Source organism: Kryptolebias marmoratus, linkage group LG5 (assembly GCF_001649575.2).
Source record: "Kryptolebias marmoratus isolate JLee-2015 linkage group LG5, ASM164957v2, whole genome shotgun sequence".
In the NCBI taxonomy this organism is placed as follows: Eukaryota; Metazoa; Chordata; class Actinopteri; order Cyprinodontiformes; family Rivulidae; genus Kryptolebias; species Kryptolebias marmoratus.
In genome coordinates this window covers 7,773,225-7,797,956 of record NC_051434.1, presented here as the reverse complement: position 1 = coordinate 7,797,956, position 24,732 = coordinate 7,773,225, and the positions used below count along the sequence as shown (strand labels likewise).

Sequence of the window (24,732 nt, the reverse complement as noted above, 5' to 3'; positions counted from 1 at the left end):
GGGAGGTGGGGGGGTGGGAGGGAGGCTGCCCGCCCGGACGGCTACATCTCCAGCATGCCGTGTCTTCAAGCGGCTCCACATCTCATATACTTGGTCCAAGGCCCTCCCCCCTCGTGAATCAGATTGTCCCCTCCCTTTCGAGATTTTTGATATTATGCAAGAGGAAAGATGCAATTATGAGACGGACCTATAGCGGCGCCTCTCACGCCCTCCAACAGGCGCGTGTAGAAGTGCAGCACCGTCACCCCCGTCACCCATCATCCTCCTCATCCAACATGACCCGTGCAGATTGCTCCTTCACCAGCGGAGAGCTGTGGATCCACTGGATCACCACTGGGAGCACAGCCTGTACAATCACGACAGTGCTCACAGGAATCCAGATGTTTGTTGTTCTTCCCCCAGAATAATTCGACTCACATAAAGTCTACAGGTTACAGCTAATTCTAGGCCAACACAAGAGCATTTATCTATGAAGCGGACAGCAGAGCACGAGGCAATTACACTTTCCAAAGTTAAACATGAAAAATTGCGCGTTTTGGGGTCGGCCTATACGGTTCCTGTGGACTATAGGTGCTCTGATCTACAGTTATCATCATCCCAGATTTTATTTTTTATCATTATAATCCCAGAATCCCCTCATTGGAAGAGGGTCTGCAGACCTGTAGTCAGTGAAAACCATTAATAAATGATGAGAACCTCACACTTTAAGGCTCATTTTAAAGGTAAAATCCAGCATTTTTTCGTGTGCAACTTCATCTAAACGCACACAGGAAGATCTTGAACAGTGTTGGCGGTAATTTGCGCGCGCAGAAGTTAAAGTTAAAGTTCATCTCCTCGGTGCAGATTTTTCTCCTCACTCGACGGGCTCGGAGATGTTCGGTTAACTATCTGTCCTCCTTTCTGCTGCGCGCGCTGATAATTCGGGGTTTATCATCATCATCATCATCGGTCCACCAACAGGTTCCTCGAGGCGCGCACACTGGGACACCTGCGCGCGCCCCGTTGCTAGGATACCGCTGGAAGCTGTGCTGCGCTTTTCGACCACCGACAAAACGCTTTTGTCTGCGTGTTAGCAAAATATCTCGCGAACCACCGGGCGGATCGAAATGAAAATTTCCGGCAGTGATCTTCGGATGCACGTCTCCTACTGATTGACTTTTGGAGTCAAGCCAATTCAAGATGGCCGCCACAGCTGGCTGATCTTAGAAAGCACAAAAACGGGTACATCTCAATCAGTTTTGCAGATATTGACCTAGAATCTGGTGTGGTCGTAGCTGAGAGTCGTCTTCAACACATACTCTGAGCGGTGATAGATCACGCTATGATATGGGATTGCGCAAAGCTTAACATTATTTTCAAGATTTAAGTTTAAAAGGCGATGGGCGATATGCATTCCTTCAATGGATTCTGGGCCTTTCATTAATTTATGAAACTTGCTTTTTTTGCTTTATTTCAGAGCTAAATGAGAAGTGTAACCTTTAAAAGGGACGGTCCAAGCCAGGTTGGGTTTTATTCTCGCTATGTGGCAAGAAACGCACCCAGAAAGCATCACATCAGTCCATTAAAACCCTCAATCTGTGTTATAGATTATAATCCATATAATCCATTAAACCTCAGACCGGATCTGCAGATGACGACTAGAGACACTGACAGACCTGCGAGACTTTTAACCAAGTGGCCAAGATTTAAAAGCTCCTTCTGACACGAACCACAGTGGAATAATCAAGCAGACACGCTGTCTCCAGAAGAGACAGAAGGTCCCTTATTTGGACTGTCTGCTTTATAATCAGGCGTGTTTTAGGTTGGATTTATGGCTACCTGTAGGCCTCACAGGTGCGCATAAAAGCAAAGTCCAGTAAAATATTTGGACTTATCCCGTAGTTCTGCTTCCTGATGAAAAGAAGCAACTTTAAAATACATTTAGCTGTAAATCGTCTTGTAGAAATATAAATTCTCCAAGTTTATTTTCAGAGTCATAATAAGTATAAATGGACTCCGAGGCGTGAGAAGCAGACAGGGTTTCAGCCTCCTTATTGTGCGTCAGAACTGGTGACAGCAGTAAACCTCCCTCAGTATCGCTCCATTGTTTTACTGCAGCCTGAAACAGGCAGTAATGTGTGTGTGTGTGTGTGTGTGTGTGTGTGTGTGTGTGTGTGTGTGTGCGTACATGGCACCTTTTCACCCTGCGTCGCGCCAATATTCAAATCAGGGTTTGAATGGGGAGCGAAAGTGGAGAACATCACGTCACGCTGCAGAAACATGTCAGGAAACACATTTCGAAGCCCACAGCGCGTCAGATCAGCTGGTACCTCGGTAGGATTAAATGCGCAGCTCACACGTGAAAATGAAGTTCTGCAGCTCATGTGGAAGCAGCTGAGCTCTCCATCATCCTCTGAGCTGCGGCTGAGAATATTCATGTTTATTACACTTTCTGTAAAGAGAAAATCTGACAACACAGACACGAGGATGCGTTATTTAAGGCCTGTGTTTTAACCAAAATATTTATGTACTCTAATAATTAGACGTTATGAGGTGAATAACTCAGGGGGGGGGTTCTCTGTTTCACTCACATTTTGTTCATTAAAACATTTATTCTCCTGAGAATTGATCCAACAGCCACCTGAAGACACTTCAGTCTTGGCATCTAAATGATGAAGTTATCTCTTTGTGGTAATGAGTTTATTCAAAAATATAATAGACAATAATAGTTACTGCTCTTAATGCATTAAATCTTTACAAAAAATCACAAGTTGCATTCATATATCAAACCAAACTATCAAACAGTTTAATTTAAGTCAGTATTTTGATTCTGGGAGAGTTTCTGAAGCACTGCAGACAAGAAGAGGTCAGACTTTAAGGTTGGAGGATTTATCAGCTGTTGTTTCATGTTTAAAAATAACAGATGATTCAATTTGAAGCTCCTGATTTTTTGTGTTTTTATTCCTATCAACAGCTGATTAAAACCAGGAGAAACAGGTTGCATTGCCTTTAATACCTTTAATACCTTTATGCTTCTTGTTTAGTTGTCATTCAGATATATTTTCTATTTTATTTTTTATACTAGATGAAGAGATGTTGTAGATGCATCAAATAAATTCTTCAAATCTCATTAAGCCTTACACTGAAAATGAGGATGTTTCTGTTTTATTCTCACTTAAAAAACAATGTGAAACATTTTGTCTTGATCAGATAAAAAAATCTATTTTTCTGTTAAATTTGTAATAAATTAATAAAAAATTAATAAAAAAAATCTTTTGTCTTCTTTGACATTTGATTACATAAAGTGAAGCAAAAAATAAAAAAGACAAATAAATTTAATAAGGAAATCATTTTGTAGCATAAAGTTTCACATTTTGAGTCGTTTTTAAATGGTTTGTTTATTATTTGGGGGATAATATAGATATTTTTAAAAGATTTAAATAAAATCTGATATGTTAGTGCTTTTCTCAGAGACATGAGCTCAATTTAAATATATTTTTTATGGAAACAGAAAGTCGGAAAAATGAGATTAAGTTGGAAATTTTCCAGTCGGGATGAAGCTCAGCAGGTTTTTTTATTTCCTGACGAGAGGAAGCTCAAATGTTCGACTGAAGAAAAAAGAGAAGGGATTTTTAAACCTTCTGCCACAGAATTTTTTTTTTTTTTTTACTTATTTTGCACAACATTAAGATTCCGACAAACTCTGAACAAAAGCAGAGTTTAGGTTATTATTTAGGTTATATTTCAGGTTTATTTCCTATAAAGACTTTTTTTTCTTTAGGAGAGGAAAAGCTGCACAAACTGCACAGCTTTTCTGTATGATGTTGATTTTTTCATGACATTACTTTAGCATCATTATTTAAAACAGCTGTGGTGATGTTCTGCAGAGGTCATCCAGGGGAGTTCTGGTTTTATTTCACTGAAACTGAGAATCATTTAGATAAATAAAATTGCTCCAATTTTTTTTTTCTTTTTTCCTGAAATTCATTTAAATCTGCATTTGGGAAACACTTCAAAGAGCTCTGAGCGTTTTTTTATATTTGAATCATCTGAATTCATTTATTAAAAGATCATAAATCAAAACTATTTGTGTTTTCTGTGAATATAGCACTTTGCATTTTTTATATATTTGCATGTAAAATCAACATCAGCTGCACAAATTATATTAATTAATGCAACCTGGGTTATAGTTATTCGTAATTTTAAGCTGCTTAAAGCTCACAAAGTTTGTATTTAAAATTTAGATTATAGGTCGATCAGTCAGGTCTTTAATAATACTTCAACTCTTCATCACAGAGAGGAGTTTATAGATTACCTGCTAGAAAAAATAAGCTTTTAGTAGGTGAAAAGTGAGAAATATTGGTGCTTTATTTTTGTCTTTGTTTCTTTAATTAATGAACAGGTTTGCGACTAACTCGAGCAGAAAAGAAACCATCTGGTGGGTTTTCTTTTCTGTTGCTGCCATCTTGTGGACATTTTGTGTATTACACCCAGGCTGATGCCCTGCTGCCCCTTCAGGACAAACTATTAGGCTCTACTGGAGTAAAAAAAACCTTTTTAGTTGTGTTTTATTGAGCCTCATAGTTGTTTAGATGGTTTAAAAGTCCAGTAGATTTAAAGGTTTGACTCCAAGAAAGTTAATCTGTGCCGCTGTCAATCTTTTACTTGTACAAACCTGAATGATCTGAGTTTGGAAGCGTTAAAGGAGACACAGTGAAGTGGTTTTGTTGAGAATCTTTGCTCATTCTTGTTTATTTATTGTGTTCATATTCAGATATTTGTTGAGTCCAAATATGACTGCTTTATTTGAAAAAAAAGGACAGAGTTACTTAAACATCTGAAACATCTGAAACCTCTGAAATCTGCATCGTGTTTCTGCTGCCTTCTTCTCTGAGAAAACATTCCTGTAAAACTGGTTTCTGGGCTCTTATTTTCTCTGTGTTTGTTTTCTGATGTCAGCCTCTGTGCTCATGTTACTCCAAACACTTACTAAACCAGTTTTTATAAATGAATAAAATAGCAGCTGTGAAATTCAAAACTTTGGGCCTCCGTGCTCAAAATGCTTCTTTTCTGTGAATACTTAGGAAAGACGATCTTTAAAAAATCAATTTTTGGCAACATTTTTACACAAGATTAATTCTGTTTCAGATCTGAGCTGTCAGAGAGTTTCAGGAAACAAGACAAGCTGGGAAGCGAAACCGAGTTAAATATGTTCAGGAAGGTTTGGACATTTCTGGAGAAGCTGTGTGCTTTACTCCTGACCTCCATCAGAAGAAGAAAAACCATAATCCTCACTTCAAGTTCTCGCAAATGAGCATGTGAACACATCTGATGCTGGAAACGAATCCTGTGAACCTTAAAATAGAATTAGCTCCAATTAAAGACGTGTCGGGGGGAGGGAGAGAAAGAGGAAAATGTTTCATGGGAAGAAGCTGTGAAGCACGAGCCAGCATCACATCATCGGGTGAAAAGACTGAAAGCAAGCAGAAGAAGGTTTGGATAACAGGACCCTGAATGCATCATCTGTAACTGTCACACTGTATGGCCCTCCAGCCTTGGAGTCATTAAAAAACACCCTTAAATGAGCAGCACACAAAGTCGGATGAAGAAATGAAGAAAATTTTGCAGGAAGAAAAATGGCTGAAAATCCTCAAAAGAGGAAGTGAAAGACTCTCAGCTTCCAGAAAGTGAGTGTGAATTAAAAAAAAAAACGCTGACATGCAGTGTGTGAAACTTCTGCTTTGAGCTCGTTTCTAGCTTTCTTATGTTGAGACTGCGAAAGATGGAAATAAAAGAAGCAACCATGTTCAGACTCTTAATGAAATGCGTTCAAACGTGAATACTTTATGAAGAGAAACTAATCTTTCACTGATTGAACTGGAGAGTTTTGTGAATTTATGAATCTGTACTGCTGATTTACAGCAGTTTTCTCCCTTTGGTGAGGCTAAAAGCAAACTTCAGCAGAGTTCTCTGCAGGATGTGAACATACAGTTAAAATATATATATTAAAAAATAAACTTCACATAACATTTAGGGAGAATTTGGAACAAAGATCAACAGTTGCTTCAGGACGTTCTGAATCACTTTATAGATCTTGTTCTTTTACATTTTGTAAATCTAAATATTCTCCTAAACTTCCCTGTTTTCTTTATATTTTGCTTCCAAGAAGCCAGACTATCTTCTCATTTTAAGAAGTGGTCTCCATCAGCTGTTCTTCAGGCTTTCTGAAGGTCTTTCAAAGCTTTCCTACAGACTTCAGCTGCTGCTTCACTCATTTTCAGTCCTTATATCCGACTGTGATAACACGCTGTACAGGTGCATAAAAATAAGAAAAGTGGAGGATGAAAGGAAAAAGTGTCAGGGTTAAAAAAAACAGCTTTCTACTGTAGAAAAGTTGTGTTTGTAAGAAACAGAAAATGTTCAGCAAAGTTGATCATGTCTGACAAGTTTTTAGCCCTCTGCTCTTTGAGAATCATGTTGTTGGTGCTAAATTTTTATCTGTCAAGATGTTCATTTTTAGATTTTTCATGACTTTGACTAAAGATACAGAAACAAAAAATCTAACTTTTCTAGCTGCCTGTTATGCTTTGATTCAAAACCGGCTCATCCCTTGAGTTTAGGAGCGATTTTATGCCATTTACAAAAAAGTAACAAAAACATTCCATTTAAATACATCCAGGTACTGGATTAAAAATGAATGAAAAAGCATCCAAAGCCCAAAGAAAAACATTTAAAGAGGTTCAAAAAGCCTGAAAAAAGACTACTGAAGACCAAAAGACAAAAAATATATAGAAATGAAGGATAGTTTAAGACTTTTTGACATTAAAATCTAAATTTAATTTTTCTAAAACTCACTGGGAGTGAACAGCAGCAAGAATTTGTGTAATACGATCATTTCTTTTAGTCCATTTTATTCCAGATTATTATCTGTTCTCAAAATTGATTTAAGGAATCCAAAGCATGCAAACATCAGCTCCTAGCGTGGCCGGATCCTGCTTTGTTTACATTTAAAACCAAGAGTTTATCCTGTTTATTGTTGCATAAATTCAACATGAAAATGCATCCAAAGCCAGAAAGGCCCTCAGTGAGCTCTTAGAGGCAGAAACAGCTCCGAGAGCATAGAAGAGTCGCGTGACGGCAGAGTGGAGTGTGTGTGGAGTGTGTGTGGGCAGCAGAGTGGGACAGACCTGCGTGGAGTGCACTTTGGCTTGTTTTTGTTATCGTCTACAAGAAAGTGAAGCACGCAGACGACCTCTGATGACCAGGTTTACACAGTCGTATGGATGGTCAAACAATAAACCGTCTCACCATGAACCTCTTTGTTCTGCTAGCACATGGTAAACAGGTAAATTAGTCACACTGAGTGTTATCATACTCTAAAGTTTACTGAATATATGAATGTTGGCTTAAAAATATTATATTAAACTGCAATAAGAAGTCCAGTCGTAACTGCTGTGGGACTTTTATTAAAAGACAGTTTTTAGTTTCTTTTTACCCTGCATTTCAGTTCTATACAGTAATATTTGACCCAACTTTTATGCTGGAATTAAGACAAAATCCTCAGTATGTTGAGGTGTTTCTGGAGGCTTCTTCCCTTCATGTGAAAACACGAGCTTTTCATCCTCGGCTGCGTAATTCTCCGGCGTCCCTGCTGTCTCCGTCCAGACTTTAATGATATCTCGCTGTGACTCATCTCCGCGTCTTTTTGGAGTTCACGTGTTTGAAAAATAAAGATCAAGCCAGGCTTTGATATCTTGTTTCCGATCCGAGAGGTCCCTCGTGACGCTACTTCTTTGCCGAGATGTCGTGTGCTTTATTTTTGCGAGCCTCTTCCCTCCCTGCGGCCCTCAGCACTGGCTCTGCTGCAGCTCCTAAACGAGGACGGATGTGCCTAGAAACAGAAAAATGAAAGATGGGAGCATCGTGTTATTGGGGGTAAAACATCCTTTAAAGTCAGGTTTTTAAACTTTCAGCTGCAGCATCATCTGTCACCTTTGACCTCTTAATCCTAACCAAGTGAGCACACTGTAAACTTATTTGTTTTCTAGTTTTAGATCCTGACTGTAAAGTTTTAACCATGTTTAAAGCATTAGTTTTCCATAAATGTATTCCTTTCTTCCTATTAAATCCACTGAAATTAAATTTAGTGATATATCTTATTTTAGCTGACAAATGATTTTTTTCTCAGCCTAATAATTCACTACGAGCTGAACTACACAATTAGAGGACGTGTTTACATGTGAAATGACAGCAAACATTGACTCAAAATGGCCAAAAGGTGACTCATAATTGGAGAAGAATAAAAAAAGAGATGTGAGACCAAAATCAGAAACAAAATGTCCCAAATGTGACACAAAGGGGAAGTAAAATATGGCAAAAATGAGACAATAACTGAGCTGTCGCACAAAGCAAATAAACCTGGAGTGCAAAGCAGCAACAATATGATGTGAAGCATCTTCAGTGTGAACAAAGAGGAAACATAAAGTCACAAACTGACTGCAAAGTGTTAACGAAATGTGCAAAAATCATCTGGAAAATCAACTTTGCACAGACTGCATCTGCTTCGTTTGTCGCCTTTTGTCTCTTTTAGTCACGGCGTCTCCATCCTCAGTAAAAAACAAGAGGGACTTGAACAAATTAACGTCTAAAGGCCTGATGTTTTATTATCCGTTCAGCGCAGTTATAATTATTCTAGCTTTGATGACCAACCAGGCAAAACTGCACTGCAGGGGGTCGAAAGTATTACACCGCCTGGCAATTACTGTGTGTTAATTTGATTACTTGACATTTAATTTGGAAGCACGCTGCTCTCTGGACTAAAACATTAAGGGAGCATTAAGAGGTCTCCAGTTAAAACTAAGTGTTAAAGGGATAGTTCAGGGTTTTTTTAAAGCACGATCCAGGGGAAAGGTCATGAACGCGGGCTAACATCTAGGCCAAGTTCTAAAATTTGGTGTGGTAGTAGCTGAGACTGAACCCCAGCACATATTATGAACTCTAACAGGTTAGGACTATTTGGAGTGCAATCTGTCTGTCTGTTAGCAAAATATCTCATGAACCATTTCACACATTTTAATGAAACTTTCAGGAAACAATTGGCGAATCTGCATCTACAAGTGATTAACTTTTGGAGCCAACCCAATTCAAGATGGCCGCCACAGCCAACTCACTTTAGAAAACACAAAAAAATGGCTGTAATGCAGTCAGCAGACATTGAGCTAAAATGTAATGTGGTAGTCACTGAGAGTCATTCAAAACACATACTCTGAGGGTGAAATCTCACAATATTGCATGAGATGTTTGACCAAAACAGGTACAACTCTGTCATTTCTCAACATAAAAGAAAATTATCTCAGTCTAAAACTCTGGCATGAAAGGCAGCGGGTGATATGCATTCCTTCAAGAAGTTCCAGGACTTTAATTAAGCCTGCGTTAGAGCCTAACAGGGGATCAGGAAACTTCAAGTCCAGACCTCAAGTTAGGAGTAACAGGTAACATCATAAAGAAACGAAAAATAAAAACAAGGAACAAAAAGTGCTTCAAGTCAAAACAACTGCAGAATTATTTCAAACAATCAAAGATGCACAAAGTTAAGAAATATGCTAAATCATCAAAGGGTAGAAAATAAAGTGAAGATGCATGCTCCATATAAAAAATATTAAAAATCATTTATTTCATTTAAAGTCTCTGTGTCTTTTTTAAATGTTTCCTATAAAGTTCAGCTCTAAGATTAGCTGTTACGGCGTAGGATCAGAGTTGCTTCTTATTTTTCTTTGCACAGAATGGCTGCAGCCGTGCACAACAGCCTAATCACAGCTCAGTATTTATTTAGTTGTGACTTTATTTAATATTTAAGGATTTGCTCCAAATCTAACCCCAGAGATAGGAACTGAATTCTTTTCCTCATCCTGCCAAGTGCTTCAGCTTCCCGTTTTGTAAAACCGTGCTTCGTTTTTCGCTGCTGTTTCCGTTGCCACAGCCTGTAACTTTGTGGAACAAACTTTATTTTTATAAGCAAATGAACGATGAAGGGAGTGTCTGCATCCATTCATTGCTAAAGGGGGGATGTAAATCAGGCTGGTGGATGTGTGCTGGTTTAACTTTTACAAAGCAGGACAACAAAATTGATTAAACTGATAAAAACAGTGCACATTTCTGGCTTTGCTTTTCCTAAATCAAGAAGTTTTTAAATAATATATCAGTGCTCAGGGGTCTGTTTATGCTTTCAGAGACTGAGAGACAAAAATAATAAAGAATACTGTGTAAAAGTTTTCATCTAATTTTAATTTCTATTTAATTTGCTCACAAGAGTCCAGTCTTTCAAGGTTTTCCTTTGAACTTTGGCTGCTTTTTCACTCTTTTTCAGTCCAGTCCTTGACCATGATAGCATGTGCAGTATGTGCTTAAAAACGGCAAAGTAAACAAGTGAAAACAACTGTCTACAGCAGATGAACAGTATCTGAAAGTCATGTCTTTGAAAACGGAAAATTACAGCAAAGACCTGAAACAGGACCTGAGAGGTGCATCCTTCAGCGGATCATGACAAGTTTTCAGCTAATAACTCTTTGGAAATCACCTTGTTGGAGCTAAAATACTGTTTTGTGTCTCTTAAATTGTGTTATCTTTGGTATTGGGTATTGAATTGACTGTAGAAATGGGAATAGATTGTTCCTGTGTGGCAGGCTGCTGGTAAAACTGCTTAAAGATCCAATATTATTGCACTTTTTGTTGCTGTCGTCTATGTATCGACACAACACTCAATCGTCTCTTAAATTTAGGAGCTTTTTTTGTGCCTGGATGATGCATAAATCACAGTTAAGAGGCAAACAAACAAAACACCCCTTTAAAGCGATTAGTAGCATACTAAACTGAGAATTAGTGAAAAAAGCAGCCAAAGTCCAATCAGAAAGCCTCAAAAACTACTGATTAAGACCACTTTAAAAGATTACAAGAAAGTCTGGCTGCTTGGAAACGAAGAATAAAGAAATTAGAGTTGATTCAAGACTTTTGCACAGTAGTGTATTTTGTATAAACTTACACAATACACAAAAAGATGTAATCTATTACATATAAGAAATTGGTCTGATAATACTTTTTTTTAAATTATTAATTTTCTTATTTGGGTATTTATTTGTATGTGTCATTTACCTATGCAAATTTACACAAAGCCACATCTGAAATAAAAAAAATAAAAAAGTATCGATATTTAACCAGACTGCTGTGCCATAGGGGTCTAAGAGCATATTTTGGACACAAACCCGGTTTAATTTTCAGCCTTTCTCTGTTTTGTAGCCTCAGAAAACGTCTTCAGAAGTGTTTATTTAGGGCTTTTCAGGCCTGTGGTTAAAAAAACAGACGAGAAAAACAAATGGCCTAGCGGGTTGTCTTACGGAAAGCAGACAGTGAACAGCGGGGCTACAGTGGCATTTTCCCCACATGCAAAATCATGCAAAAGGTAAATACTCAGGCGGAGGGATACAAACACTATTGCAGAACATGGCCGTCACCTCCGTCATGTCCTCTCTCACGGACCGCCCCCTCAGGCCTCTCCGCTCTGTGATTGGACGCAGCTTTCGCACGACAGCCTCCCATTGGCTCACGAACGGGTCGCTCACGGACTAATGTCAATGACGTCGATCGTACACTGGGTACGCTGTGTCGCCTGGGTGGACAGTGTAGTTACATCAACATAAAGTGGAATAAAATGCCGCGTTTTTATGTAAATAGAGACGCCGCTTCACTGGTTCTAGTTACCGCTTCTTAATTAACACGGGTCATTCTCGGAGCAGGTGGTGGCAGGCCTAATTTCGCTTTTTACCAGCAATATTTCATGGTAAGTGGAGTGATACATTTCCTTCCTGCGTCTTTTTTTCCCCTTTCACGGGTTAAAAAAAATAACAGAAAACCCCGTTTTATGATTCGTATGTAACAAAGTAATAAGCATTATTCTTATGAACAAATAGGACGTAGGTACGCGGTCTGAATTTGAAGGTTTTATGAACATAATTTGATCAAAAGTAGTGCGTGCTCCAGCTCGTCTTACCGAGTTACACGGAGAGAGTCAGGAAGGTAATGGCTGTCGGTCGGGCTGGCAACTAGAAAATTGTGAAAAATGGCCCGCGTACAGTAACGTTGGCTCGTCCACTGATTTGTTAATCAAACCCCAGTCGAGTTGGTTCAAAGAGGAGTGTTTAATTCGTGGAAATCAGTATACACGCGAAACGACGCCAGCCTCGGCGTTCAACGTGTCGGGATTAAATCACGAAAGGACTACCTGTCTGCCGTCAGTTGGCCTGCTCAATCTGTCACCCCCGGCTGTAGGATACAGCTAAAACAGACAACTTTCTTTAAAGAAAATGTGCGGGTTTTATTGTGTTGTTGTTTTTTTATTTAAAGCTCATGGGGACTAACACGGATCGTTATCAGCTCGCTGACATTAAGGAGAAAATGGACTCACGGGCGCCTTTAAAAGAGAGCTATTGTTCGGAGCTGTTTAGCTAGCTGCGTTTCGGAGGCTAACTCTTAAAGAAAAGCCCCAGGGAAAAAAAAACTAATCATATATTTTCCTGCCTGGCTCGGCTTAGCATATATTTGAAAGGGCACATATTGAAGCAGGCTGGATTCTTAAAACAAAAATAAGACGCAGAGGGGTTTAGACACGAAAGGATCAGTGCTGCTATTTGATATCTGCACGGCCTTATAGGTCAAACTAGACATTCAGACACTTAAAAAAAACCACTCAGTTTGGTTTGACAGAAGCCAGTTTGATGGATTCAGTTCAGGCATGATTTTTCCCTGCTTCCCCAGGGTGGGTAAGAAGCTGCTAGGCAAGAAGTAGGCCAGTTTGACAAGGTGATCCACAACATCTGTAGCTTGTGACCAGGAGCTTTGGCTTTACTGCCAGTTTTTCTTGATTTAAAATGTCACTTTTATGGCTTGGACTGCACTAACTCCTGTATCTCCGCTGGTCTCAATAAGATAAGCGCTGTCTGGCTCTAATTCCTACAAGAAAGCTATTGTTGTTTATAAATTACTGTGCTAAAAAACAGCACTCTTGACACCCTGCCCTGTCTTTGGTAGGAATTTTAGCAATGCTTGATCATTTGGGCTCTTGGAAATCAGTTTTTGTCTAAAACGTCAGATAAGGTAATCAAATTTGATGTTTGGCACAGATTTATATGACCAAAACATAACAAATGATAACATAATCAAAGCGTCTTTGTGTGCAGAAAGGTATAGATGAATTGAGATGGGAGCCCTTTTCATTTTAAGTTTTTTTTGTCCTTTTATTTAGCTGAATTTATCTCATTAGGTTTCAGCAATTCATATATTTTCATCAAAGATGAAAGCAGCTAAGAAGTTGTATTGAATGATGACTGATCATCCAAATGCAAAATAATTAGAGATGTTCTTAATTACTGTTGAACGCTTTTTATATACGCTGTTACTTGATTATCCTTTGATATGAGTTACATCACATTAAAATGGGAGAATTGTGTAACCATGTAATTTTCGAAACAGGTATTTTAAAGCAAGAATTTAGCTCTCCAAATATAAGGATTTGCTCATTTTCTTGGACTTGTGTGTTAGTTGTCTTATAGAAAATTCTGTCAAAAAAGTGTCACTTTGATATTTTATGTTTGAATCAAATTAATATGTAATCATAGAGTAAACATTTTTTATTATCAGCTTGATTCAAAGGTGTCTTTTGGTGAAGGTCGACATTATGGCTGTCTTAAACACTAATCTGAGAGCTGCAAACCTCACTGAAATCCGTGTTTGAGACGTAGACCATTTATCTCAAGGCTGGGGTACATTTCATAGGCTAGTGCATAATCTGCTAAAGGTCACTGCCACTAATTGGACTGTTCCAAAACAGACAGATGCCTACTCTGAGCTTCGTTGCACTCTTTCTCATCAGAAGAACATTTAGGGATTGCATAATCTGAGTGATGATTCAAGCATATTTGTGGCTCATTTGTTAGGAAAGAGGCTAAACGCTCCTCCTTAAAGAATAAGGAAATAGTTGGTTCGATCAAAACACATTAGTTTGATGGTGCTGTACTGTTTATGACCAATGTGCAGATCAAGTTTTTTTTGTTTTTTTTCTGCCTCTTGGATTTTTGTTACCATGTAAATTTTATTTGATGCGTGGCTCTGTGTTAACTGAGCTGCGACCTCATTATGTTGGTGTCCAATCGGTCCTCCGGCCAGTTCTTAATTGAGTCATCAGTGCCTTAAGGGGGAAGAGGAGGGATGAACGTGTCAATTACAGTAATGAGGGACCAGCCATGCGGAGGGAGGCCAGGCAGAGGCCTTCTAGTGTTGCCCCGGTCTAGTCAGTTGACAACTAATCAAAGATAATATTATTGCCTGACTGTAGCAAAGTTAGTAGAGTCAGTAGGGATTATTATTATTATTAAATTAATATTGCCCACTGCTGAAAAGCCAAAGTAAGTGATAATGTTTTTCGTCCTTGTCTGTGTGTTCCTGAGCTTGTTACCACAATATCTCATGAACCAAGAAACCGATTTTAATGAAACCTGCAGAAAATAATCATTGGCTGTACATCTACAGCTGATTAACTGTTGGAGTCAACACATTTCAAGATGGCCACCACAGTCGACCGACCTTAGAAAACACAAAATGGCTATAACTCGGTCAGTTTTACATATATTTATGTCAAATTTGTTGTAGTTTTAGCTGAGAGTTATTCACAAAACATACTTCTCAGTTCACAAGGTGTTTGCTTAAAACTTTAGCAATAACTGTTGGCCATAATTATTTTTTTTAGCATCTAGCAGTGAGATATATCTACATGCTGACTTGTGGAAACTGTTTAGATGTCGAATGCTACCATGAGTCAGTGAATGATGTGTTATGATGCACACATATGAAACACTGCAGCTCAGCACAGATAAAACCACAGAAACCAAGCAGAACTGTTTTTACAGTTTTTTTTTTTTGCAAGGTTAAAGGTTATTTGATTTGATCATTTATTTGGATTGCCTATTTAATGGTTGTGTGAGCGAACAATGGCTGCAAATCTTCTGTATCATTTTGTCTTAAGCAGAGGTGCACTCTTCTTAAAACAGATTTCCAACTGAGTGAACTTTGATCTAGATTGTACTTGTCGACAGCAGATAACACCTATTTTATTGCTCTGAAATAGCCAGTTAATTGTGATTTCCAATTAGGTTGCAAGTTATTCATTTAGGAATAAAGTGGTATCAGTTTGGTAAAAGTGGACATTTGAAAACCTTTTGGATTTGGGCTGATGTTCAGACAAAAACCGGATGTTTGAAGGTGTCACGTTGGGTTTCATAAAAGCGAGATTAGCCAGTTTTATTTGTTGCAGAATCCATTAAAATTGCTATCACCTGCTACCATGAGAGGCGGGACATTGTAATGTCCCGTGTTTGTCTGGCTGTTTGCAATATTTTCTCATGAACCACAGGACAGAGTTTAATGAAACTATAAGAAAGTAACCACTGGATGTACATGTACAACTGACCTTTGGAGCAAACACAATGCAAGATGGCCACCTTAGCCAACACAAAAATGACTGACTCAGTCATTTTTACAGACACTGAGCTAAAGTGTGGTGTGGAAGTAGCTGAGAGTCATCCCTGACACATGCTGAGTGCTAACAGATTGGTATTATTGGTAATCAAAGTAACCTTTGCAGATGCCTTAATTATATGAAAAACAAAAATCCAGACCATGAAGTTAATCATCATGAAGAAAAGCAGCAAATTCTTACATTTCAGCTTCCAAAAAAGTGAATACTGTGATTTTTTTTTTTATTTTTTTTTTTGTTACAGCTCCAAATCTCAAAAATCACATCATGTTTCCCATGACAGCTTTTATTACTTACCCAACAATTAGACCCAGTTGCCAAAATCTTTACTCTTAACATTCTGCAAAGCTGCAAGAGTTAAATTAATTTTAAAAACACACCAAAATATGTTGAAGTGCCTTTCATGGAGCCTCTGAAACTGAAAGGAACGCCCATTAGGGGGTGAAAATAGACAAACTGGATCTTTTTTTTTACCAGTGGCTGAAGGATTAGAGTCCAGCTGCTGACTTCTATAATTTGTATATTATTTCAAATAAGTTTGATTTAATAGAAATAGAATTCCACCACAGCCTGTGGAATCGTCCAGTTCCACTACTTCCTGTTTTAGTCGTCTGCAGGTTTATTCCTTGTAAGGATGAAGTAAATTCATAACACTGACACACTCGTAACCACAAAGTTTCTGAGTCATAACGAGTCCTGGGAGGGTTATGGTTTGGAAAACAGCCTCCTGTCACCGAATAAAACTATGTGACAGTGTAAACACACCATATGGTGGGAAAAGTGAAAATGCACTTTAAACCTGATCTTTGTAAAGCAATTATTGTTGATGCAGATACAAAAAAAAACACAATGTAGGGAAGCAGAATGCTGCAGTTAAATTAGAAAAACTCAGACATACAATTAGAAATAATAAAAATCAGCCTAACCTTTCAGAGAGCTATATATTTTTTTGTATTATTTCACTCGTGTGGGCATCCAAGCCACCACTGGAGGCGAACCTAATGTGTTGGGTTTCTTTCTGATTAATTCTCAAGCTGGACATGTGTTGAAACGTGGGCTGTCGAGGCCACATGTGCACTCCAGTTGAGCTTTCATTTTTTCCGTCTGGCCTAACGACGATCCCACAGGACAGCAGGGACACAGAGGGTTAAGACTGGAGGGAAAACACAACACATATAGGCCGCCGATACCATCTGGACAAATGGATTTTTGCTGAGTTTTTGCTGAATTTTAGAAGAAGACTGATTTGGTGTTAAAAGAATGAGAAAATGGTTCTGCTGCTGCTTTTTTAAACAGACTTCTATTCTTAAATGTAAGTATTTTCCTGTTGATTTGGTAATAAACTTTTAAATCAGTAATGCTTTCTTTATTCATAGCAGCCCTTAAACTATTTCAGATCATATTTTAATGTTATGTATTCAGTATATATCAAACATTTAATCTTAGTGGATTGCTCTTATAATTTTAGGGGCTTTAATATTTGGACACTTTGTTGGATTGGAAAAAAAAGAAAGTGAGTGCTTTAATCTTTTGTTTTATACAATAGCCAGCAGATAAAACTTCCATGGTTACAAAAAGAAGTTACTTTGTTTCTTTAAGGAAATGTGTGACCTTTTAAAAACAAATTCCTGATAAATCAAGATGTGCATTTTTGAATGGTGATTTTAGTAAAACAGTAAACGGTAGTATTATAAACTAAACAAACAAGTTGACTAATAAATACTGACTTTGCCAACAAGATGTTGGGGGACAAGAAAATGAAGATGCAGCCCTAAAAAAAAGTCCTTTTATGTTTAAATATTCCATCGCAGATTGCAGTTCTCTGAAAGAAAATCCAAATATTAAAATTGTAAATATTTAAATTTTAGTAAACTGTCCCCCCAACAGGTCAAGTGGGAGGTATCTCTAATCTGCAGCACATTTATCACAGGGTTCTAAAAACGGAGTAAAAAGCTCAGCGTCTTTTTTTTTTTTTTACAACCTGCAGATAAAGTTGAGTTCAGGTAACTAATTGTCAAGTTGTAGGTGCATCCATCACTCATCTCTTTAGTTGCAGTAGTTGTCTAGTTGGAAATGTTGCTTTAGTTTCTGTGGTTGGTTTGGTTTCTGTGTTAGTTTGCGTTTGGTTGCAGGTGCTGCTGTAATTTTCAGGTTGTCTTATTTGCGCACGTTAGTTGCTGAAGTTGTTTTCGGTGGTCAGCTGCAGGAGCTGTGCTTAGGTGCATGTGGTAAATGCAGTGCTTGCTTTGTGATTTATTTACACTTGTTCCACATTACGTCTTCAATCGTTTGTTGCACAAGGTTCCTGCAAAGACGCTGAAATTGTTCAGAAGTGAATGAATTCATTAATGAAATCTTGGGTTTATTTATTCATCCAGTAATGATACTGGGGGAAAAAAATTAGCTTTGCAATCATCATCTCATTCTTATTTTGAGAGATCTATTTACCTCTAGGTATATTAAAGACAAAAAACATGAAAAATGCTTAATCAATACCTAAAGTGAACTAAGTGGAAGCCATGATTGGCAAAGATTGGTTCTTATGCAAATATATGCTGCAGCTAATCAATTGTTTTTAGTCCGACAAATATTTTTCTTGAATTATTTAACATCTTTTTAAATACAGGGTTTACGGAAAATGTATTCTTTGTTTCATCAATATCAGCGCCGAAGCCAAAGAGCCTAAAATAAACTCTGAAATGTGTGTGATTTTCTGTCACTAATTAATCAGAAGTAAAACAACTGCTCCTCTCAGCTGTAGGCAGAGCTTGATTAAATTAATCAAAACAGCCATCCTAAATGCAACGTGCCACCCTCGCACCTGACTGAGTTTAACACAATGTTTATGCTGAAGTTGTGATTAACATATGATTGATTATGCAGTCTGACTGTGAAGGTAAATCACAGTTGTAGATGGATTAAAATCCCTCGCTGCAGGAGGGATAAGTGCAGCAGTAAACAGAGTATTACTGTGAATAAATTCTTACTCCTCAGCATCATGTTTTCACACTCGACACGACTAAGCAAGCTGCTGTTCCAGCTTCTGTAAATTACTTTCTATATGTTTTTCAGGGCAACAGTTGATGAACTAGAATAGAACTTAGATCTTTTCGGGGACAATTTTATTGCCCGATATCTTGAAAGTTGGACTATCATGTAATTGCCTGTGCCTGAGTGTTTGTTTGTCTGTCTGTTAGCAAAATATCTCAATAACCACTTGATAGATTTTAATGAAACTCTAATAAAGGAGTTAATTATTGGATGAATGTCTGTAACTCAATAACTTTTTGACTCGCCACCACAGCTTATCGACTTCAGCAAGTGCAAAAATAGCTTCAACTCTGTTGGTTTTTACAGATGTTGAATTAAAGTTTGATTTGGTAGTCATTGAGAGTCATCCCAAACATAATCTGAGCGCAGACAGGTTGCCTAAATATTTAAAACTTTGGTATAAAAGGCGGTGGGGTGATACGCATTCTTTATTTTGTCAGATTTTTTTTTTGTAGAAGATCTGCTAAAAGTACAGTTTTCAGATGAGTCTTTATTATTGCCATAAAATTATTTGCAGCTCCCAGGCGTTAATACAAATAGTGAAGATAAATTTAAATTAATTACCTTACGGTGTCTCACATAAAGATGATGGGCCTCCCTACACATTAGAAAGGATGTTTTAAATTCCCAGTAATGCTGCTATAGTAGATTAAAACCTGTATATCTGTTATTAATTATTTAAATATTCAGACAAAGATGTTGTCTTTAAAGCTTTGTAAACAGCCTTGACTTGCATCCTGATGTGTCCTGAGCTGTGATATTTAACATTTAGACTTTTAAATTGCCTATTTTGTTTGTTAATTTGCTTATTTCCTTTTTGGAGGAAATGAAAAGATTTAATTAAAAGAAACAGAAATTGTCTTGTTGTTTGAAGACACCCTAAATTAGAGCCGTCGTTTTAAACAGCAGAAACATCTTATTTCTCCTGCAAAGGAGGCTTAATAGTTGGTTTTATATTTGTATTAATATCTAAAACTTTAAATTAGTTGAAAATATTGACAAAAAGACATAATTATAGTTCTCTATACATCAATTATTTAGTTTGTTTTAAATACTAGGCAGCCTTTATGGAGTAATTATGAACATACAGGAAAAAGAAATTAAAATTATTATTGACTTCAGCTTATTGTCAGATTAGTGTTTCTTTAATCTTTGTTTTTAAATACTTAACTTTTTCGTCATTCATAGTATTTCTGTTTGTAATAATAATTTAAATCTACAAATTGTCATTGAATTGTTGGAAAACCATTGATTGGACACAAATTGCTCCTCAGTCAAGAGCTTCTTAAATACCTTCACAAAGAGACTGTTTTCTAAATCAAATCAAATATGGTTAAATAAATGCTCGTCCCCTGACCTGTTCGGGGTTTTTCTAAAACCTGGTGGGTGGAATGAGATCAAACCCCAGAGATCGAATAGAAAACCTGCTGACATCAGGTATTAAATTGCATATTGGTCTCTAATAAAGACCTGAAATGATTGCTGATACTGAACTCTGAAAATTACAGCTATTAATGTGATTTACGCAGGTCTGAGCCTCTTTATTTTTTCACATCATGATAGCTTTTTGATTGTGAAATGTAGTCCTGGGGTTTTGCAGACAGATTGGTACTAAATGTTGCCCTCAGCAACTCGCTGTTTGTGTTGTAAACTGTGAGTTTATTTGCATGTCCAGCTGACAGGTGTTCACTCACAATGCACGTTGAGATGCCATCATATATCGGTAACAAAGTCTAATTACGATCAGATCACTCAAGACTCTTGATTATTCACATGTAAACATCTTAGTTGAATCTTTAACATTTATATACTGTTTGCAGCTCCTAGATTTAACAGGAATATACTCGAAACTTAATATCTCTTAATATGTATGCAAATGAACATGTAGCCTACATCCATGATGTTCTGTTAGAGACAACACAGGACACTATTCATCTGAGGTTGCTGCAACTTTAGTGAATAAAAAGGTTTTATGCATGATTTGTATTTGTTTCAAATCTTCATAGCTGTATTTACTCATTGCAGAGTCATGGAGACCAGTCAAAAATTTAATCTGCACAATTCTTTTTCTCATATCGATGGTTAATGTGTCCTTAAAATTAACAGCTGCCAGCTACCACGTGCGTTTGTTTACCTACAGAAACAGCCGAAGTGACTAAAATTAGGCCAAAAATGGGCGACGTTCACAGAAGAGCCGTTTGGGATGGAGAAGTCTGACAGTTTTGATGCGTTGGTCCATATTTGCATTCAGATTTGTTGAGTAAAGTTTGCAGAAACGTTTCCAGCAGATTTAGCCCAGTGCTTTGTTTACATTGAGTGTGGACCCACATTTTAGAGCTGAATATCAGTATATAAACTTTTTCAAACTCCACCATTTATTATAGTTCAGGATATTCTTTTTATGTTTGGTTTCACAGTTTGCAACGACTACCTTTTTAAAATAAATTTACATGTTGTGTTTAATGTGCAACACGTCCCCTTTCCTTTAGATGCACCACATTTAGCTCCGCCGTGTTACATTAAAATAAGAGGTTAGAAAACCCAAAAGCTGAACTCAGAGTTTCGATATTGCGTTCACAGCTGTTGGGTTAACTCAGACGAACGAAGACGGTTCGCTGAATGCTCGTCTCTTCAAGACACCAGACGAGGAAATAAAAATAAATTACAATCCGTGTATAAATGGAATAAACAGAAAGTAAGCTGTTTAAGGAGCAGACATAAGTTGAGTGGGTGGTCCTTCTCTGAGCTGCAGGGCTTATTTACAGGTAACCCCTGCCCTCGTGATCAGGCAGCACTTTTATCTGTATCCACAGAACATTAGCTCTTTGTCGTATTTGCATTTTCTCACACAGCGACACAACAAATGCTTGTCCTCATAGTCCATTGTAATTACATTGTTCATCTTGCGTTTTTTGAGTAAAGTTTTTGTTTCTTTCTGTCACACAGGAGAGAAGTGACGTCCGTCTTTCCCACAGCAGCTGCACACTTCAGTCCCTGTTGAATAAAATATGAACTGAAGAGCTCTTCCTCTGCTCCACGTCGCATATCTCTGCAGCACCTGCTCTTCACTCTCGCCGCTCTTCAAGCGCAAAAGTCAACCGTGTCACCTCGCCTCGCCTGGACAGAGAAATGCGTCTGCACGCGTGTTATCGGATGCATGACCGTGTTTGAGTGGTTTTCGGCTGCACTTTCATTCTCATCTTCAGAGAGGCACTTTTCCACTTGACCGACTCCAACATTTGTCTTCACGACTGCAAAGCATCATGGGTAGGAAAAAGATTCAGATCCAAAGGATCACCGATGAAAGGAACAAGCAGGTGAGTCAGTGTTATGTAACAAAAATGCTGTGCTGTTTATTTGTTTAATTAATCTGCTTAAAAGAGTCTTGTCACACTGTTTCATGAGTCACACAAATTTGGATCTGGATTTCGAACAAACGCTTTACTTCAGTCTCTTTTAAAAGCACTCTACATTTATTTCCTAAACAATCAAGCTGTGGCCCGTTTGAATTTCATCCCTTTTTATCCTTTCCTTCCCTTTCTGCTTGTTCTACATCAAGTGTTAGGAGGTCCTACTTAAATTGTTTAAATGTTTTGCTGAAAGTATTATTTCTGCAAAAGCAGTTGTTAAAACACCAATGTTTTAACAACCTAAACACATCGCACAGCCTCAGTTTGCATGGTCACTAAAAACAGGTTTGTTATATATAAAACGCACACAACAAAACAGCCGGCGTGCAGAAAGAATATAATTTAGTTGGCTCGTTGTGTGCATTTTGCAGATTTTGCACAAGAGTCAGATCATCACTCTGCATTGACTTTATGTTAAATCTACATTATTTCTGTAGTGAAAGATAGAAAATTTGCCTTTTCAGCCCAGTTTTCTGTTTCCTTTTTCTTCTCATGTGATGAGGATACCCCCTTGCTTCATATTAACTGCGAGAATGAGAGATGAGGCTGAAGTCTGTGTTTTTAAAGCACCGCTGAAAAGAAATCATTGAAAACGCTCACCACATCCTCTCAGTCCTTTTCTTTGTTTGTTTCCACACCTGACTCGTCGTTACTCATTTTGCAGACAGCCTAATCACGTAAAACGCTGCGCTGATTGCTGTTCTCGTATAGATTTAGTGTCTCTGCTCAGGTTTGTTTTCTCAGATAGTTAGATGAGAAGTTAAAGGCTTTCTTTTTGCTCTTGTTTTAGCTCTTTTTCCACTTCTTCACGCTCCCAAAAGTGCAGAGAAATGAGCAAATCTAATAGATTTATTTAGACACCAAGCATTTAAAAGAACTCGAGAGCAGGAATAATTATTATATTTATTTATATCAGTATTTATTATATCAGTAAGATTGTTAATTTTCTCACGCGTATTATTTCTGACAAATTATTTATTTAATAAATGCGTACCATGTTTGTAAATACAAAAATCTGTAAAACTGTAAATATTAACAAAAAATTTAACTTGGTTCATGGGAAACCAATAACTTACTGTAGATGTTTTGCAGTTTCTGCCTAATATAAACCTGAGAGATTTTGACTTCTGTTATTACAATAATATACAAATCAATTATTGTTCCTTTAATAGATGATAAACTTTTAAATAAAATATTTGTGTTGCTAAAGTCCTGCATAAAATCTCCTAACTCCAAAAGAAATTGTTATGGCAAAGTGTAAATCTTCTGCTGTACAAACTTCATGTATAAATTTCATATATTTGTGCAGAACAATAATGATTGTATGGAGATTTTATTTAAGGTGTTCAGCTTAAAATTAAAATTTAGAGAATCTAAGCTAAAATATCACCAGTTAAATTGAGTAAATTATGTGTTAAATATTGAAGAAAAAAAGTTAGAATTGCTTACTGATTAAAAAAACAAAGAGTTTAAAGTTTGTTTCATTACTGTAATAATTATAACTCCCAGATGATCACAAAACACAGGATGTTGGCATTTATACTAAAAACTGACTCAGTTCTGCTGTTCATTATCGAAGAGGACAAAATAAAAACAGGTTTTTTTGCCTTTATTATCTAATCTGTCAGTCTGTTACATGTTTGTGTCCATTTTATACATGTGGAGTTCTGTGTTTGATCAAAGATCCTGTATAATCTGTTAAAAATTGAGTTTAAAACGATAAAGTCATCACTCCACTGCCAGGCCAGCTTCAATCAGTCCTCCAGAAATCACAGTTTTGTTTCTGCTTTAACCCGTTTCCTCTCCTCCTCTCAGGTGACGTTCACAAAGAGAAAGTTTGGCTTGATGAAGAAAGCCTACGAGCTGAGTGTGTTGTGTGACTGCGAGATCGCCCTGATCATCTTCAACCACGCCAACAAGCTGTTCCAGTACGCCAGCACCGACATGGACAAGGTCCTCCTCAAATACACCGAGTACAACGAGCCGCACGAGAGCCGGACCAACGCAGACATCATCGAGGTGAGTTCGCCACGCCTGACGGGTTTCTCTACCAGTAAACGGGCAGAGACCTCGACGCTGGTTTAGCCAAATATGTTGAGCTTAAAGTCAGATTTGTCACAAACTTGGCTCTTCTTTTTTTTTTTTAACCAGGTAAAATCACTGCACTAATAAATAACATCCTTTGTAAAAGTTTATGTACCAAGCAGAAGTGCTGAAAACTTATCTTGACATTATTAACCAGTTTAGAAGGACTTCGTTGATAGTAAATAATCAGTAGATTGATTTAAAAAACTGAGTCATATTAGACATATTGTGAGATTTAACTTCATTACACAGCTGAATCATTTACACATCATTTAACTTTGACCTTTTATTAAAGATTCATATTGAGCAGAAGGTTTTAATGTATTCATCTGAGAATTATTTGAGTTGTTAATTTAAAAGTCCTAACTTTTAATCCTTACACTTTGCCACAGTAACTGTGTGTTTTGTTTCTGACACAGAATGAACTATAGGATATATGTTTTTAAAAAGTGTTTTGTAGGAAATTACCGATAAGAGTCTTTTATCGACGGCCAACAGAGTATTCTGTCAATTATAATTTTATGTATTATTTGTTAAATTACTTGAACTTGCTCTTTAGGTCTGGGACAGTTCAGATCTAAATGCTTGTTTTTGATTCTGAAGTTAAAATTGTAAAAGCTTTATGAC

General features: G+C 37.4%; 1 protein-coding gene and 1 long non-coding RNA gene across 6 annotated transcripts in view; one reads left to right on the top strand and one right to left on the bottom strand.

Annotated features, from left to right (window-relative positions):
* Positions 1-7,412: 7,412 nt before the first annotated feature.
* Positions 7,413-12,311, bottom strand: LOC112450632. Its single transcript, XR_003039306.2, has 3 exons — positions 12,023-12,311; positions 11,487-11,641; positions 7,413-7,870 (listed from the first exon to the last, which is right to left on the bottom strand). It is a non-coding gene; the product is annotated as an uncharacterized LOC112450632 (long non-coding RNA).
* Positions 11,606-24,732, top strand: part of LOC108240741 (myocyte-specific enhancer factor 2D homolog) — a 32,030-nt gene continuing 18,903 nt past the window's right edge. For 3 of the 5 annotated variants that reach the window (XM_017424479.3, XM_017424443.3, XM_017424452.3), the window contains exons 1-3: positions 11,607-11,812; positions 21,557-21,927; positions 23,836-24,039. In XM_017424479.3, the coding sequence (XP_017279968.1) occupies positions 21,874-21,927; positions 23,836-24,039 (258 nt within the window). In that variant the 5' untranslated portion in view covers positions 11,607-11,812; positions 21,557-21,873. Of the gene's footprint in view, positions 11,813-21,556; positions 21,928-23,835; positions 24,040-24,732 lie in introns of all 5 variants that reach the window. The other 2 variants (XM_017424470.3, XM_017424436.3) reach the window with 1 other exon arrangement.